At 43.1% G+C, this 16836-nt stretch overlaps 2 protein-coding genes across 2 annotated transcripts in view; both read left to right on the top strand.

Annotated features, from left to right (window-relative positions):
* Positions 1-1124: 1124 nt before the first annotated feature.
* Positions 1125-9839, top strand: rnf139 (ring finger protein 139). Its single transcript, XM_080734500.1, has 6 exons — positions 1125-1449; positions 2919-3574; positions 4359-4506; positions 5258-5364; positions 5592-5843; positions 6606-9839. The coding sequence occupies exons 1-6, from the start codon at positions 1284-1286 to the stop codon at positions 7401-7403; spliced, it is 2127 nt and encodes a 708-aa protein (XP_080590626.1). The 5' UTR covers positions 1125-1283; the 3' UTR covers positions 7404-9839.
* Positions 9840-10451: 612 nt separating this feature from the next.
* tmem65 (transmembrane protein 65) overlaps positions 10452-16836 on the top strand; it is a 34683-nt gene continuing 28298 nt past the window's right edge. The window contains exon 1 of the mRNA XM_080734436.1: positions 10452-11318. Coding sequence (XP_080590562.1) covers positions 11060-11318 — 259 coding nt within the window. The 5' untranslated portion in view covers positions 10452-11059. The remainder of the gene's footprint in view (positions 11319-16836) is intronic.

The following is a 16836-nucleotide window of genomic DNA, read 5'->3' on the forward strand; positions in this document are numbered from 1 at the left end:
TTTATTTTACAACTTTTTTTATTGTTTCCTCCTTAGAGTAGAGTGGGGGGAAAAGGCCCACCTTAAGGATGATGTCTATTTCATGTCAAATTAAAATACATTTTGATATTAATGTAGTATGTACATGTTAGCAATGCTTTACTCAATACACTTTATGGGAACCATGTTGAAACATTAAATACTTTTGATGTTATAGTACATTTTCTTTCTTTCTTTATTTAAAGGGCCTATTGCCCCACTACTGGGGGAATAGACCCCCTCCCCCCCTCTATGGGGTAATACTAAATACTCTATGGTGTAATAGGCACCCCTCTATGGGGCAAAAAGCCCCCCATGGGGCTTCTTAACCCACATGAGGAGGGGGAGGGGCTCTTACCCCCAAAGCAAAGAGTCATATCATCTTAAATAGCCTAAATCTTGATAATTTATCATAAGGCCTCCCTAATGATAAAACAAAAAAATAAATGAAGAGGTTACACCACGTTTACAACATTTTCAGGATGACAAAGAATTATTCACCTTGAAGAATCACTGCTAGAGCTACTGTATAGAGGTCGGGGTACCTATGTGTAAAGATCTTCTCTGGGGGGTCTTTGGCATAGTGGCAAATTCAAATTGTGGCCCGTGGGCTAATAAGTGTCCATTTGGGGGTCCTTGACATGAAAATGTTTGATTTATTGAAGACTTTATTAGAAGTTTGCATAGGAAATGGTACAGTTTCATGACAGTACCGTGCACTGGTACAAGGTCAACTAAGAGGGGATCCTAGAAAGCTTTTCGGCTTATTTACACAGGAAACCTTTGTATCTCATATAACATAACATTGAATGACAGAGTAGATAGAGTCAGGAAGTGCAAAAAAAGATATAGATATTTACAATAGAAGGGTCAGGGCCATAGGGGTCAGGGCCCAGGGGGAGGGTAAAAAGTGTGGTTCTGGTTTGAGAACCAGAACCACACTGTTTTGTGTTTTCTAAAAAACAACCTCAACAGGTTTCCACTTCCAGTCACCTTTTGACGGCGGCCCACACTGTCACGTCACATCCCAAGAGGCTCACGGCTTACTTCCGCGTTCCTCGCATAGCAACAGGAGGTTGAACAGAACAGAGTAGTGGACAGACGTGATCATGGCGCTCGGCAGGGCCTCCTCCTCCGTTAAGTAAAACGGGACAGAGACAGAAACCGAAATCATCATCGAGCGGAGTAGATCGGGACGTAACGTTGAGTCGTTTTACATGGGGACAACACCGGAGGATCGTTGAAGGCAGCCCCGGCCCCCCGGCATGGCGTCCGCTCAGATCCGGATAGGCCAGCAGGCCTTGGTGGCGCTGGACGTGGCTCTGCGAGTCCCCTGCATCTTTATTATCGACGCCATTTTTAATTCCTACTATGACCCTGGATCGGGATCCTGGGCCGGGGCGGCGGGGAACGTGTGTGTCCGTGTCCTGGGTGAGTTGACCTGCGAGAAGGGGCCGCTTGTCAAGCGTAACGTACGAGAGAAAATGTCAGCGACACAGCAACTAGCCATCCAGCCAGCCTGTATGTGTGGCTACTGGCTATACTACTGCTGCTAATCCGACGTATACTTCATCGCGCAACAAACTTGACGTAATTTTTAAACGGAAGAAGAAAGTGTCGACGCGGCTCGCGGCGTCACTTTCTTCTTTCAGGTGAAAATACGGCATTTTTGTCCCGGGGACGCTTGTCGAACGAACGGGTTCTGAATGAAGCTACCCGGCTTGCGTAGCTGACTGTAGCTCTGCACTGGGACTGTCACCTGTCATTGCATCGTCAACTAACTAACTTAATACTGACTTCACCCCGACCACACCAGGGCTACCTACCTACAGAAATAGAACGAACAAGAAAAATAGCCTGTCTGACTTTGTAATAAACATAGTTTTCCCATGTAATGTATGTCACAGCTAACTGACATGAGCTATTAACTCTGCCACTGGTGTGTTTCCAAACTTAGCCAAGCTAGGTGGACAGGTGTTGTTTACGACAGTGCTAGACTGCTAGTGTCAGCCCCGCGTGATTGTTTACTTTGTAAATATTCTTAAATAATATGATTATCCTACAGGAACAATTAGATTCGTATGCTTTTATACAATGGCTCGCGGCTTTATGTCCTTTGGTACCATGCACCACCACGGTGTGTTCTACACGGTCATAAATGGGATCTGGGGCAGTTGATTTCGTTTTGGTCGTTCGGAGTAAACACGCCGCCAGGCAAATGGGTACAGAGGCTGACTGATAGAAGCCAGTGGGTTAGGTTACATAATGTGTGAGTTTCCCGTAACCCATTTGAACAGTTACTAACAGTTACCTTTGGACAGGCCATGATCTATTTAACACGCAGTTCTAGACATGACAAGACAAGCAGTCAAAGAAATCCAGTGCACAATTACATACTTACAAACACTGCAAGTTTGTTCTGGGGTGAGAATAAATGTATTGGCCAATATTCTGAAAAGGTTTAATTGAAGCAGTCCTCTGCTAATTTGATTTATGGATACTGTTATATGGTATGTATTTGTGACTTGATAAAATGTTGAATTATTAAGTTGCATACTACATCCTAATATGTCCCACAAACATATCATTATTTTGTAATATGAGAGCAGCACATTTTTACGCTTTTCCTTGCTCCAGGCACGCACTTTTTCATTGTGTTATCAGATACACTGTATCTGGTTAAGGCAGTGTGTGTATAGGCCAGGAGGACACTTGACTTTGTGCCCTTGTGTCCACAGTGGCTGATGCATTATAAAAGTTTTATTGACAGTCACATTTCTATATTTACCAGCATTGTGTCTGGTTGCTGTTTTTCCCGGTGTATTGGTTGGTTGGTGCCAGATAGTTAAACACATGCTGTTTATGTTCCTTCCTACATTCATCTCTTTTCATCTCCCCAGGCATCCTCGTCGCCACCGTGGTGCTGGTGCTCTCCCAGAAGGCCTTGTTTAAATTCTACACCCTCTTCTTTGCCGTCATGCTGGGCGCGGCGGCAGTCCTCCTCAACTACTATGCCACCTCCCACATCGACTTCTACAGCGCCTACTACAAAGCCACGCTGGGCTTCAGACTTGTGCCCCGCAACGGGCCCACGCTGTGGCTGGGCATGGCCGCGGTCCAGCTCCTCTTTGGCGTGGGGTATGTCTTCCTGCTCAACCTCCATTCGGCGTTCGCCGCCCTAGTGGTGCTGGACATCATGATGCCCCTGTGGGGATTGATTATAGAGCTTCCCGTTGACGTCAGGCAGCTGGTGGCAGTGTTCTCTGGCCTCGCGCTGGCCCTCAACACGTTCGTCTGCCTGGCCATGAAGCTGAAGTGGTTCTACTACTCGTGCCGGTACGTTTACCTTCTGGTGCGGCACATGTACCGAATCTATGGGCTCCAGCTGCTCCTCGAGGACACCTGGAAGAGGATCCGTTTCCCAGACGTGCTGCGGGTGTTCTGGCTGACCCGGGTCACGGCCCAGGCACTCATCTTGGTCTACGTGGTGCACGCGGTGCGGAGAGAGAGCGGAGATGCTACGGGAGCCACAGCAGACAGTGGTCCTGACCCACAGGTAAGGCCAGGGAGCGAGCTACATGCTGTGGTGTGCTGGTGTCATTAGAAACTGTGCCACTCACTTTTTTTAAGAACTAGCTGTACATGCCTTTGGGCAAGCATTTTTTTTCTCCTTGTGTTGTATAATAATGAGTATGCATGGATCTTTGGCTCTGGGCAGGGACCGTAAACTAACGATTGTGTTCTGTTCCACAAGAATTAACAGGCAATGAGGCAGGTGCAATGCAGAATTAACTACCTTCTGCAGGTAGATACCTTCAGTGTTGTACCAGACCAGCCACATAGATTCTCCAAATGGGCTATCCAAAAATAAAACACAGCGGTTGTTGTTTTCAGACTGTAAGGCTAGGTCTCCACCAAAATGACGGCGTCGTGCCGGCGTCGGACGGCGTCAAAAAATGAACCGGGGCGAATTTGAGCGTCCGACGTTGACGTCGGCAGTGGAGCACCCTTCATTGATTAAAACGGGGGCGTTCCCAGCGTTGACGTTGACGCGACGCTCGACGCGCCCGGTGGAGCCGGGGGGGAAAACGGCCTCCAAGACCTGCAATTCGTAACCTTGTCTTTACCATCTAGAAGTTTTAATGATACCTTATTCTGGGGTTTTACGTCTGCGTTTTTTCACTGGTCTTATAAACACACAAATACAATTTCAATAATAACATTTCTGTATGTACTTTATTTTACTCTTATTTGTTTGTTATCTTATAAGTACAGCTTGATTGATTTTATTACTTTTTATAGTTTACCATGTGACAATGTTGTCTATTGTTTTGCCACAGGGCTACCTGCTGAGCTGGGACGTGTTCTGGGACCTTTCCAGTAACCTCATCATCTCAGGATGTGACTCCACCCTCACTGTGCTGGGCATGAGTGCAGTCATCTCCTCAGTAGCACATTACCTTGGTCTCAGCATCCTGGCCTTCATAGGTATGTGTGTGTTACTGTGTGATGTAGAGCCTTGTGTGTATATGCAGTGTAATACCTTTTACAATACACTACCCAAAGCATCCAGGTGTTAAAAGTATTGTTTGTTTCTTTGTGCTGCATGAGACAAGCAAAGTGAGGGCGGTTATGTTGGGAGGGAGGGGTGGGTCTTTGTGTGCAGAATGAGTGTTGTCAATTTGTTTGTAACTATGTGATAGGAGTAAAACAATTGATAATTTACTTCATTATTCAATCAACACATTTTATTGAATTTTAGTAATGGAATAATCATTTTAGAGACGTCACAACTTCACTTCTTTTTGTTCCATATTATGAAATGAAAAGTTATGTTTTTGACTGCTGTGTAAACAAAGCAATTTCAAGATTTTCTGTTCAGATAACTTGTGATGAGGATTTGCCATCCCTTTTATTACCTTTATATTTCTATAATTGTGTGGTCTATTACATTATTTGCATAGATTAATCAAATTATCCAAATAAATATTCAGCAGATTAATCAATTGTGAAAATAATCACTATTTGCTGCCCTACGTTGTGTGCCATTGTTGGGTGTGTATGGAGAGGAAGAAGGATGGGGGAAGTCCTTAAGCATAAACATTGGGATTGCTTGTGGTTATAATGGGGTATATGTTAAGATCAGGCATAGGGAGGGAATGAATACAGTCAATGGTGGGTCCATGCCGTATTGTAATAATGGTGATAATTAAGTATGATGTCATCTGGTCTCTGGCAGGTTCAACAGAGGAGGAGGACAAGCGGCTGGGATTTGTGGCGCCGGTTCTGTTCTTCATTCTGGCTCTGCAGACGGGCCTCAGCAGCCTGGACCCTGAGGAGCGCCTGGTATGTTCTCAACCGTTATCCTTTGATCAGTATTGTCATGGTAAACATTTATCTTGGATCTCGACAGACTGGTTCATCAGCTGGGATACCCACCACAACAACCAAGGTGTCGAGTGTATTTTCTCATGTGGAAATCCGCTGTGAATTAATTGTGCCTTTTTACTGACGACCACAGATTTGTTTTGTATTTAAGTTGTAATTGTATGTGTCTTTTTTTACTACCATAGGTCCGTCTGAGTAGGAACATGTGTCTTCTCCTCACGGCCATCTTGCACTTCATCCACGGCATGACGGATCCCGTCCTCATGTCCCTGAGTGCCTCTCACGTGTCCTCTTTCCGCCGACATTTCCCGGTGCTGCTGGTGTCGCTGGCGCTGTTCATTCTGCCCGTGGCACTCAGCTACGCCCTCTGGCACCACTACGCCCTCAACACCTGGCTCTTCGCAGTCACCGCCTTCTGTGTGGAGCTCTGCCTGAAGGTAAGCATAGGGGTGTGTCAGCACATTTGCGGTTGTTGGCAGCATGTACGAAAGATAATTTCACTTTTTCTTCTCTTTTTACACCTGTTAACTTGTTATGTGACAATGAAGTTGAAGTTGAAAGGTTGAATGCAGTCCTCCCCTTAACTGAGTTAAGGGAAGTTTAACTCACACCCTTGCATTACATAGTTCTTACTTCTGAAATGAATGTTACACCATTTTGGATTTGTAACAATTCTTTGGTTTACTCTTTAACATTTTAGAACTTGGACTCTAGATATATGTACACTCAAGCACTACTGAGTGGATGGGTTTTGCATTGCCCTGTACAATGTTGCTAATGTTTACTCTCTTGCCGTCTCCCTAATAGGCAGTGGTGTTCCATGTGACCTAATTTTCCACACTGTCCATGTGCTGTACAATCTATAGCAAACAGTTGTTAGTAGCTGTTTCTCTTGCTCCCTTCTTCATTTCCTCCCCCAGGGGATGGTGTTCATTGTCGTCAGTTGACACATTGTCCTGTTCTATTTGTCCTGTGTAAATATGTAATCGTCTCTAGCTCTGCTGGGATAGTTTCTCCATTATAGCTTACCCTTTATCTTACCCATTCCTGTCTTTGCTCTACTTTGCCATACATTTTTACAGCATGGCTCTGTAGGAGGCAAGCTGTCTAGAAATGTCTGTGAGTCTGTTTGTGTGTGTGTCAGTGTGTGTCTTAGATTTCTGATCCAACCTGTCTTCTGTGCCCTCACTCCGTTCCAGGTGGTGGTGTCCCTGACGGTGTACGGTTTGTTCATGGTCGACGGCTTCTACAACGTCCTGTGGGAGAAGCTGGACGACTACGTGTACTATGTGCGCTCCACGGGCAACGTCATCGAGTTCCTGTTTGGCGTCATCATGTTCGGCAACGGCGCCTACACAATGATGTTCGAGTCTGGCAGCAAGATCCGCGCCTGCATGATGTGCCTGCACGCCTACTTCAACATCTACCTGCAGGCCAAGAACGGTTGGAAGACCTTCATCAACCGACGCACGGCCGTCAAAAAGATCAACTCGCTGCCCGAGGTGCGCGGCGGGCAGCTGAGGGACATCGAGGACGTATGCGCCATCTGCTACCAGGAGTTCTCCGCATCTGCGCGCATCACGCCGTGCCACCACTACTTCCACGCTTTGTGCCTCAGGAAGTGGCTGTACATCCAGGACACGTGCCCGATGTGCCACCAGAAGGTCTACATCGAGGAGGAGGGCCGGGACCGCGGCGCCTTCTCCAACAACAATGGGGGCTACGCCGCGCCGCAGGACGTGGACGACGCGCCCAACGCCGAGCCTCCCGGAGGGGACGAGGAGGACGAGCGTAGAGGGCAGAGGGGAGCCGTGGAGGCTCTGGACCAGGAGGGAGGGGAAGCAGCCGCCGCAGTGGCCGCTGGCGGGCGGTCGGAGGCAGACAACGAGCTGCTGGACGACAATGACAGTATAGAGTACAATGACAGTATAGAGTTCGACGACACGCCCATAGAGGAGGACTATATAAACGATGACACAGACTCCACTGGGGACTGACCGTAAAAACAGAGCTATAGAGAGAATTATAAATATATCTTTATTATATTTAAGTTAAAAAGTATGAGGAAAGAAAATACCAACTACAGCATCTTCATTTGTTCTTGAATACTGTCAGGGATGTCACATGTTCTCTCTTTTTAGAGTTTTTCTTTGATTTTAGGGTTTTGCTCTATAAGGGCTTGTGGAAGGTGTAACTGCTGCTCTGATTCCGTGCATGCAAGCGTGTGTGTGTGTGTAAACATTTGTGTGAGGCGTGCAAGTACTAGGGCTACACTGTATTGAGAAAGGTTTTTATTTTTTACAGCGTGGCTTTGTAGGAGGGCAAGCTGTCTATGAGAAGGGTCGACTCGGTTTGTGTGTGTGTCTGTGTATGTGGAGCTAATCTCGCGAACCACGAGACGATCAGCGCCAAATCTATTGTACACACTGCCAGTAAGTAGGCCAATGAAGTACCCTTTCTGCACATTGTTTTCTTTTTTTGTTAAAATGTTTAAATGTATATTTGAAGTCAATGGGCCTCGGATCGGGCTGATATCCTGCCCAAATTTGGAGTCATACGTCATGGATGCGTAGATGACTGACGTCACAGGCTGGCCACATGAAGTCCCAGATTCGTATGATACCACGCCGGTCCCATGTGGACCTCGAGAGCCACGTGATTCCATAATTTGTATTCTGATTTCGAACAATGATAAGTTGATGATGAAGAGAAAAGAACTGGAGCCTTGGTGATTTGGAAAGTTGTGTAATTAATCAGTATTGCATTTAGGCTCTAGCCCTAGCATCTGCACGTGTGTGTCTGTGTGTGTATGAATGACTGTGGACACCTGCTGACTAGATAATGTACGGGACGGTCTTAAAGCTGCAGTTCATGTTATGTAGGGGAAGCTCTGGTGTGCTTGCTGCATCTCTGAGAAAGACTGAAGCCTGATTTATACTTCACCGTACGAACGGCGTTACAGACCGAAAATAGTCGGTCTATAAGCTCCTCGTTCTGCGACACGTGAGCTAATAGATCTGCTACTTTTGGGCAGAACGAAAGAAAGAACACGAACAACGGATGGAAAGAATGAATGAAAATGCAAGGAGGTACATTGGACTGATTGGAGTGTGGTGTGAGAGCTCGGCACGAGTGAGAGAGAGAGAGGTGTGTGTGATTAAAAGTGAATTGCTACTGTAATCACCAATATACCTCTTATCATTACTTAACTACTGGTCCCTTGTGTGACCTGGCTTACACTTGTGTACGTTATTGTACATATAATAATAAAACAAACGCATCAATGCTCTTTCCCTTATGCCTGATTTGTACTTTGTTGTGTGCCACTGTGGTTTACAAAAATAGCTGATCTACAAGCTCACAATGTGTTGCAGTGCGAGGCATTGTGACCATGTAGCTCTGCAATCTTCGGTGCCATACACTGGTGCACAACCGAGTATTACTCGGGCTTTAGAAAAGACTAAGAAAAGGTTGTATTTAAAAGAGTGTTCAGATACTGATAATGTTCTCATTATCTTCACATCAGTGTTTAAGTTGTTGACTCTTTTTAATTTATTTTTCAAGATTCAAGATTTGGCAGATGTGAAGACTTGCTTGATTTGATTTGAATTCTGTGGAATCCAAAATGGTATATTTCAGTAAAATACTCCTCCTTGGAAGGTGATTATTTTAAAAAATATATAGTATGATGCAAGATCGATTACCTACGTTTTAAGCAAAGTACCATTATTATTTGATTTCATTTTGTGGAGCAGTCTGAGTGGGGGGTCCTTTGCTTCAAATGATGTGATCTCATTGGGGAACAAAATCACTGAACTGCTCTGGAAAATCAGCCCATATCTTTTGTCAGGGTTCCTACGCAGTCTATAACAGTATGGAAAGCTAACTTGATAATTGGAGAACTTGAAAGTAAATATAAAAATAAATAATAACTTGACTGACTGCAAAATGGAAAACGTAGAGTAATTTGACACAATAGCCTTGTTGCTCCACGACCAAAATGAGCCACTTTGAACACTGTTTTCTAAAAATCTTGGAGAAAAATGAACAGAATTAATATGAAAGATGGAAAATGATGGTAAGTGTGTAACAACACCTTGCTTGTTGTGATCATTGCATTTCAGCTGTTATAAGGCAGCTCAGTCGATATTGTCCCCCTTCTGCCTGCAGGTCTTGATTTCACTGATGCATCCATAACTTTTCAAACACAACCCGTTCGTTGAATGTTAACATTTATTTTGTCCATAGCGTTGACTTTGAGCCCTGGCATCTCAAGGGTTTGACCACAATGTTGTGTTCATTTTTGTTATAGTCACTGATCTGAGGAGTTAAGCTGCAAAGAATCACTCTTGTTCTTGAAAGTGAATTGCATCTAATTTGTATTGAAAAGCTGTGCTTTTTTTGGGGCGGTTTTCAGTGATGAAGGATCTTGATTATTGGGGTTGGGTAGTTCGGAAAGCTTTTTAAAAGGTAAAAGCTGTTTAATTTTGCCTTTTGTTTTAAAAAGAGATTATGTAAATAAAATAATCTTTGATATTGTTTTTGGTCCATGTTGCAAATTACGTCACCACCACACACCCAGTTTCAAACAAATGCACAATATACATTTTAGGCAGCTGATTTATTTCAAAGACTTCAAAATAAATATTCACATATATAACCACACGTTGATTTAAATTATACAGGTAATCATATTTCATGATACATGACTTACCAGTTACTGGAAGGTTGTTTATTATACCTTAGACCAATAGATGGCGCCATTTCATCAACGAGCAATAGTTAAGAGGTTAAAAATAGCTTATTGTCAGTTTGTTACATTTTCCACAATGACAAACGTTTGATTTTATACATTTGAAAGGATATCAATAATGCCATTACATGATGATTGATCATGCACTAACGTGTAGTTACTACACGTTGGTAGGCTGTTAGTAGGCTCATCTCAGGGGGCGGAGCAGAAGCAGTCCTGCAGGTCATCTATGCACTGAGGAGTCAACAGACTTTACAAGCAGAATGAGAGGTCAACAGTGAAGACATTGGCAGCAGAGAGAGTCGCCGGTAATACTTTATGGTTGTGTTTTAATAGATTTAATTAAAAAGCGGCGTCAAATAAAGGATAGTGTTGGACAGTGGGCAACTCGGACGAGCCCTTAACTAATAAAGATAATAACGCTCGGCGTATCGCGTGTGGCTGTCACACAACAGTGTTGTGGAGACTTAGCATGTAGCTAACTGTCCAAAAGGCTGTAAGCTATAAACGGTCTCTGCTGCTTCTGTCAAACGGTAAACCCATAGAACAAGAAGAGCCTCCTGTTAGGACTAGGAGACACTGTCGCTGACATTACAGCTGCAACATGGAAAACTAGACGATGGACATTTCGCATGGAATTGACTGGAAGTCGTTTAGGAAATGTCCTGGTAGGATACGTTACACTAGTAGGATACCAGAACCAGACTCAGCGAGGCTGAGCTGACTTTTAACGGGTAGCCAGACAGCCCAGCCGGTGCTGCTGTTAGGGGGACGGGACAAGCTTTTTGGGGACTCAAAGCAACAAACGCAGCCGAACTAGTCAAATCTTTAACAATCCAAGTCTTTTTTTCTTCTTTTCATTTTGAGACATTTTTGCCACAACCAAAAACAAATCCCACGATGATAAAGCTTTGTTTACAAAGAGCCCTCTTCCTCCGACCCGCCGCTGCTGTCAAACAGCAGTTGTTGTTGTCTGCTGTCCCCGTGTCCGTGTGGCGTGTCCCGGGCTGCTGGATGGGGACACACGGCAGGAAGGAGCCCAAGGAGACGCTCAACTCACCCACGAGCGCCAAGGAGTTCATCTACCGGCTCAAGCCCAACGAGAGGACCTGTTTGCTCAGGGAGCTGCAGAGTTTCGAGTCCGTGGCTATTGCACAAGGTGAGGAAACATTGATTCAACCAGGGTTTCTCAAACCTTTACATTTCAAGGTCTCCCCTTACTGACAGTGTACAAATGGAACCAAATGGAACCGTTAGGGTTCATTTGGTTCCATTTGTACTGCCAGAGTTACAGACTTGTATGGGACAATTTAGACATTTAGACACCCCTAAAGAAACCCACAGAGTCCCTGGAATCCACTTTGAGAAACACTACATTAAACCACAATGCAGGTGTACAGTGTACAACAACTGTACATTGACTGATTGAGTGATTGATTGATTGATTAATTCAATACGTTATTAGAAGTTCGCATAGGAAAAGCACATGACAGTCACAGTAGGGTTCAGATAAACTAATAGGAAACCACAATGGCTTGTTTACAATGGGGTCCTTTTGTACTCATTTCACAGACATTACATGACAAACAAATACAGGTTACTTACAGACAGTAGTATGCAAAAAAAAAGAAAAAACATCATGGATGGCATAATTGGTATTACTGTGTTAATTTAACTAAGATTAAAAAACAAATGGAACAAAATGAACCCAAGGGTCCATTTGGTTCCATTTGTAGATACATTCGTGGGTTACAGATGATGGTTTCAATTAACTACAGGATTTTACTGAAAGTGTGTGTTCAAGGTTGTGATTTATTGTTACATATTGTGTACATGTACACATGAAAAACCTAGCTTTGATTGACTTCCTTCAGACAATGCAGCCGCATATAGCAGGTAATAACAATAATAATAAAACCATAAAAAGATTTAAAAATAAATAGCTAAAAAACATCAGCATACTGTCTGTACATGTGCATATAATCTTGGCATATTCTATACACCAACTGCATTTTTTCCAGTTCTGTGGCTGTGCCCAAGTATGTGCAGGGAGGAGCCCGCTGTTGTGTGAGTCACCTTCCATAATCCAAGGCATTTTTTTGTCTGTCAGAAAGAACCATCCAAATTTTCCATCCACCAAGGAGAGGAGTCAGGGGACATATTTCTCAGCCAAAGGATAGACCTAAATTTAGGTTTACGTACAATGCCTGCCTTTAGTTGATACCACACCTCCACACAAGCTCAACACAACCATCAAGCGACTACTAGGTTTTTACATGTTTTGAAATGTTACTCAAATTTGACAAGAGTCTTATCTTGCAATCTAAGCTCAAACAAAAACTATGCCAAGACGCCACCCCAGCCCAGACACGGCTCAATGACCCGTTTTGGTTTTGGATTCAGAACCAGCTTATTAGCAGATTAACACAAGCTAAATGATTGTGAACTGTGGCTGACTGTGCCTGGGCCAATTACTCTCTTCCCAATCACATTGTCAAGTATCCATTAGCCAATGATTATTTTCAAATATGTTTAATTAATTAATTTATCCAATTAACTTTCCAGTTGTTAATCTTGTTTGTCTGTCTGACTCTGCATACTTTGGACACTGCTGCTGTGGTCAGTGGACATTGAAGTTACTTCTTCTTTTCTCTGTTAATGACTCACTCATAGTGTAAGAAACCCGCTGCCACGTGTTGTACTATGGTCAGCATTCTGTCTAGTACGCCACACCCTGCTCATGCTATAGGTACGACACCTATAGACTACATTTAATTCACATGGGCGTTAAAAAGGATTTCTGCAACAGCATTGCAGTATCTCTCTCTCTCCCTCCCTCCCTCCCTCCATGTCTCTCTCAACTGTGTTTTGTCTTCTGATGCTTAATTGTAACACATTGTACTGGCTTCCTGTTCTTAATTCAGAGTGGACATTCTGGCAACCATTTAAAGGAGTGAATACCATTTTGGATGTCAGAAATGTCATTTGAGGAAGTTCATTTTAAATTCACAAATCAGTTAATTATTTAATGTTTATCTTGGCTGCAGTGAGACGTTTGGACTTGCATTTAAATAATCAAATTCAAGTTATATGAAGGCATGACATGTTTTGAGGGTGGTTTTAAATAGGCCAAGGGTGGGGGGGGGGGGGGGGGCAGCTTTGATGTGAGCTGAGAGTGAGGTCCCAGCTCACAGTGAGATAAAAAAAAAGTGATAGGCTGTTTATGGGGCATTACGGTGTATTTAGTAGCATAAAAGATCAGAGTGCTTCAGTCTATCTGTCAGACTTATGAAGGTGTGTGGTGGTAGAAATTCTCACGAATGAGCTGGATATCCATTTAGAGTATAATAATAATGCCCATGTCCAAAAGATGCCCACATACAAACAACTGTTTTATATAATCAGTCAGTCTGAAAAACAGGAATTGTCTATTTGTCTTGCACATTTATTAAATGCTCCAAACATAGATTGAAGGAAGTAAAGTGACTGCTTGAGAATTGGAAGGCTCTCAGTTTGATCCCTCAGCTCCCCCAGATCAGTGGTTGATTTGTCCTTTTGCAAGACACTGAACCCCTCTGCTCCGAGTCCCAATGAGCAGGTTGTGCCTTGCATACAGTAGTTTCCCCTGCCGTTGGTGTCTGAAATTATCTGAATGTGTGTGAGTGAAGGGGTGAATTTAATGCAGTTTTATCTATAATGACATAGCCAAACTAGCCAGGTTGAAAGTGGTTAGAATCAACATGAAAAACAGAGAGAGGGTGTGGTAGCAAACCTATGGTATTGCCTGTGGATTTGTGCCCATGTATACATGGTACATGTGGTGGTGGTGTGCGCAGTCACCAATATTCCACAGTCTCACTCCTTTCTGAGAAAAGGTATTTAAAGGGATATTACACTTTCAAAAAAACTTTTAGGTCTAATCAGGCTTGTATGAACACCCTGAACAGTTTTTAATTTGCTTCATTCAGTATTTAGATATTTGATGTAAATGTTACCAGCTCCAACACGCCCAGGCCCTCTCCACATACACACCCATTGTAACTTAAAACTCCATTTTAACCATGATAGATTCATTAAAAACACACATTATTTTTTCTGGTGACTCATAATACCCTCCTAATACGTGAGCAGACCGTGTTTTTTCAATAACCTTTTTCTTTTATTTTTAATAATTCTTTGGGAAAATGGAAAACATTAAATACAATAATATTTTATTGAAAATAAATGAAAAAAGTTATTGAAAAAACACGGTCTGCTCACGTATTAGGAGGGTATTATGAGTCACCAGAAACAATAATGTGTGTTTTTAATGAATCTATCATGGTTAAAATGGAGTTTGAAGTTACAATGAGTGTGTATGTGGAGAGGGCCTGGGCGTGTTGGAGCTGGTAACATTTACATCAAATATCTAAATACTGAATGAAGCAAATTAAAAACTGTTCAGGGTGTTCATACAAGCCTGATTAGACCTAAAAGTTTTTTTGAAAGTGTAATATCCCTTTAATAACACTAATAGGTATGTTTTCATTTATTATTATTTTTGCTTTTGAAATGGACAGTTAGAATCAACCACTTAAGCCCTATTATTGTATACTAAAAACATTACAAAAATAGAATATCTACAAGCCCACAACATGTCAAGAAGCATTGCAAACTTCATTGTTAGCTTGTAGAGCTTGAGAAAAATGTTTAATAAATATGATCTCATAATGACAAGCCCATAATTTGGACACTAGATTGAAAGTGATTAAGAGTAACAGGAAAAAGGGGAAGAGGTGTGGTCGTGGTGTCAGTGGAAGCCATGGCATTTCCTTTGGATTTGTACCTAGTATGTGATGATATGTGTTCTCACTCTCAGTCACCAATCAGGCATTGACACTATGGCTGTATTTTGATTGTCTTAAGCCCGTATCATAGTCGGGTCTGCGGTGGAAGGCTTTTCGAGTCTTTTTGAGTCATGAAACTACAACGTTACTGTACATCATTCCTCACGGTGGAGAGCTTTCCACCGTGAGTCCCAACACATCTCTCTGCTCTACACCCCGTTCACTGATTGGTCGACCTGAACCGGTCTAGACAGGGTGAAGGACTTCACCGTGGGCCTACTATGATGGCCTGCACTTATTTTCTGACTTGAGTTGGAAAGCTTTCCACCTCAAATTTGCGGTGGATAGGTCTCCACCGTACACTCTGATACGGGCTTTAAGTACCAGCTCATATGCCTTAACTTAAGGCCTGTTCATACTTCATACTGTCTCAGACCACAGAACATTTCTTCAGAGAGTTCTGACTTTCCGAAATGCAGCTTTCCGAACTCTAATTCTTTAATTTCAGAAGATGTAAGTGACGTCGTTTTGTAGCTGAACCGGACCTTTCCGACGAAAAGTTCGGTGTTCGGAGAAAGTATGGCAGGCCTTTAAGTTAAGGCATAAGAGCTGGTACTTAAGACAATCAAAATAGAGCTCTAAGGCTTGCCCACCTTTCCCCGGCCGGCAGGTAAATAGAACTTTCGGGCAAGTGGAGTTTACTTTCAGGTTGCCCGACCAGGCAACACAACACGAAATATCTGTCTAAACACCTGAACATGGCCAGAGCACTCTGTCTTCTGGTCTGTGGAGTGTAAAATAAGAGTTCTGTTTATCTGTAATGTGCTGTTTTCACAGCACATTACTTTACTTGTTTGCTACACTTATAAATATAAAATAGGTGACTGTGAACCCATAGTCATACAGTATCATAGCTATGTACTGTAGGTATTTGGATAAAAAAACTTTTATCGCACAGCCCCAGAAACTAAAACTAAATAAGTGTTAAATTGAACAGCAATTCAAATTTTACCTGGTTTATGGACGATTTACTTTTCGGGCAAGTGGGCATGACCTTTGGGAAAGTAGAACATGACCTGTACTTGCCTGACGGACAAGTGCCTCTGAGACCTTAGTGTCAATCCCTGCCAATATTCCTCAGTATTCTCCCTTTTCCACTGATCCAGGCAGCATGGGGGAACGTTTTTATGCTACTTTCTTTCCATTCCAAAACATAGCTTCAGAGCACTGAGGTGGTGGTGGGTGCAGCATGTTTCCCCAGCCATTTATTTTAGTAGTCTTGATTAGACTCTGCTCGCTGGAGCCTGGGGGCCATATGTTCTACATTCCACATTCTGTGATCTATCATCGCACCATCTTTCCCATCAGATGCATGATGACTTAGTACAGGGAACATTGAACCTGATGTAATGTTTTATCACCCTATCTAATCCGGCCTGTGGTTCACATTCTCTCCCTTCCCTCAAAATCGTCAATAACCACTGTAGTGTGTAGGACAGGTACCCTCGAGCCAGACACTTAACCTTCAGTCGCGGCAGGGGATTTGTTCAAGATTCGAAGAGGCCTCATTTGTCACACCATGCTTTATTGCAAGTGTACGTGTATATGTGCAGTGAAATGCTGTTGTGGCCAGCAGTAGAACCTATGGCTGTACCTTGGAAATGTATTGTCACTTGATCACATAATTACATGTAGGGCTGGGCAATATACTGTATATCGATATATTCTATTCTATCAATATCATGATATGACAGTAGATGTCGTCTACGATTTGGGATATTGTAATATTGTGTTATTTTAGCTTTTTCCCAAAATGTTCCAAAATGGTTGGAAACATCTGAATAATCAAGG

This window comes from Nannobrachium achirus (assembly GCF_963921795.1).
Source record: "Nannobrachium achirus genome assembly, chromosome: 10".
Classification (NCBI taxonomy): domain Eukaryota; kingdom Metazoa; phylum Chordata; class Actinopteri; order Myctophiformes; family Myctophidae; genus Nannobrachium; species Nannobrachium achirus.

Bases quoted from the DNA above. Each gene is read 5' to 3' on its own strand.
- rnf139 (XM_080734500.1), top strand. From the start codon at position 1,284: ATGGCGTCCGCTCAGATCCGGATAGGCCAGCAGGCCTTGGTGGCGCTG. The intron at 4,507-5,257 runs GTATGTGTGTGT...GGTCTCTGGCAG, and splicing joins CAGCATCCTGGCCTTCATAG to GTTCAACAGAGGAGGAGGAC. The intron at 5,365-5,591 runs GTATGTTCTCAA...TTACTACCATAG, and splicing joins TGGACCCTGAGGAGCGCCTG to GTCCGTCTGAGTAGGAACAT.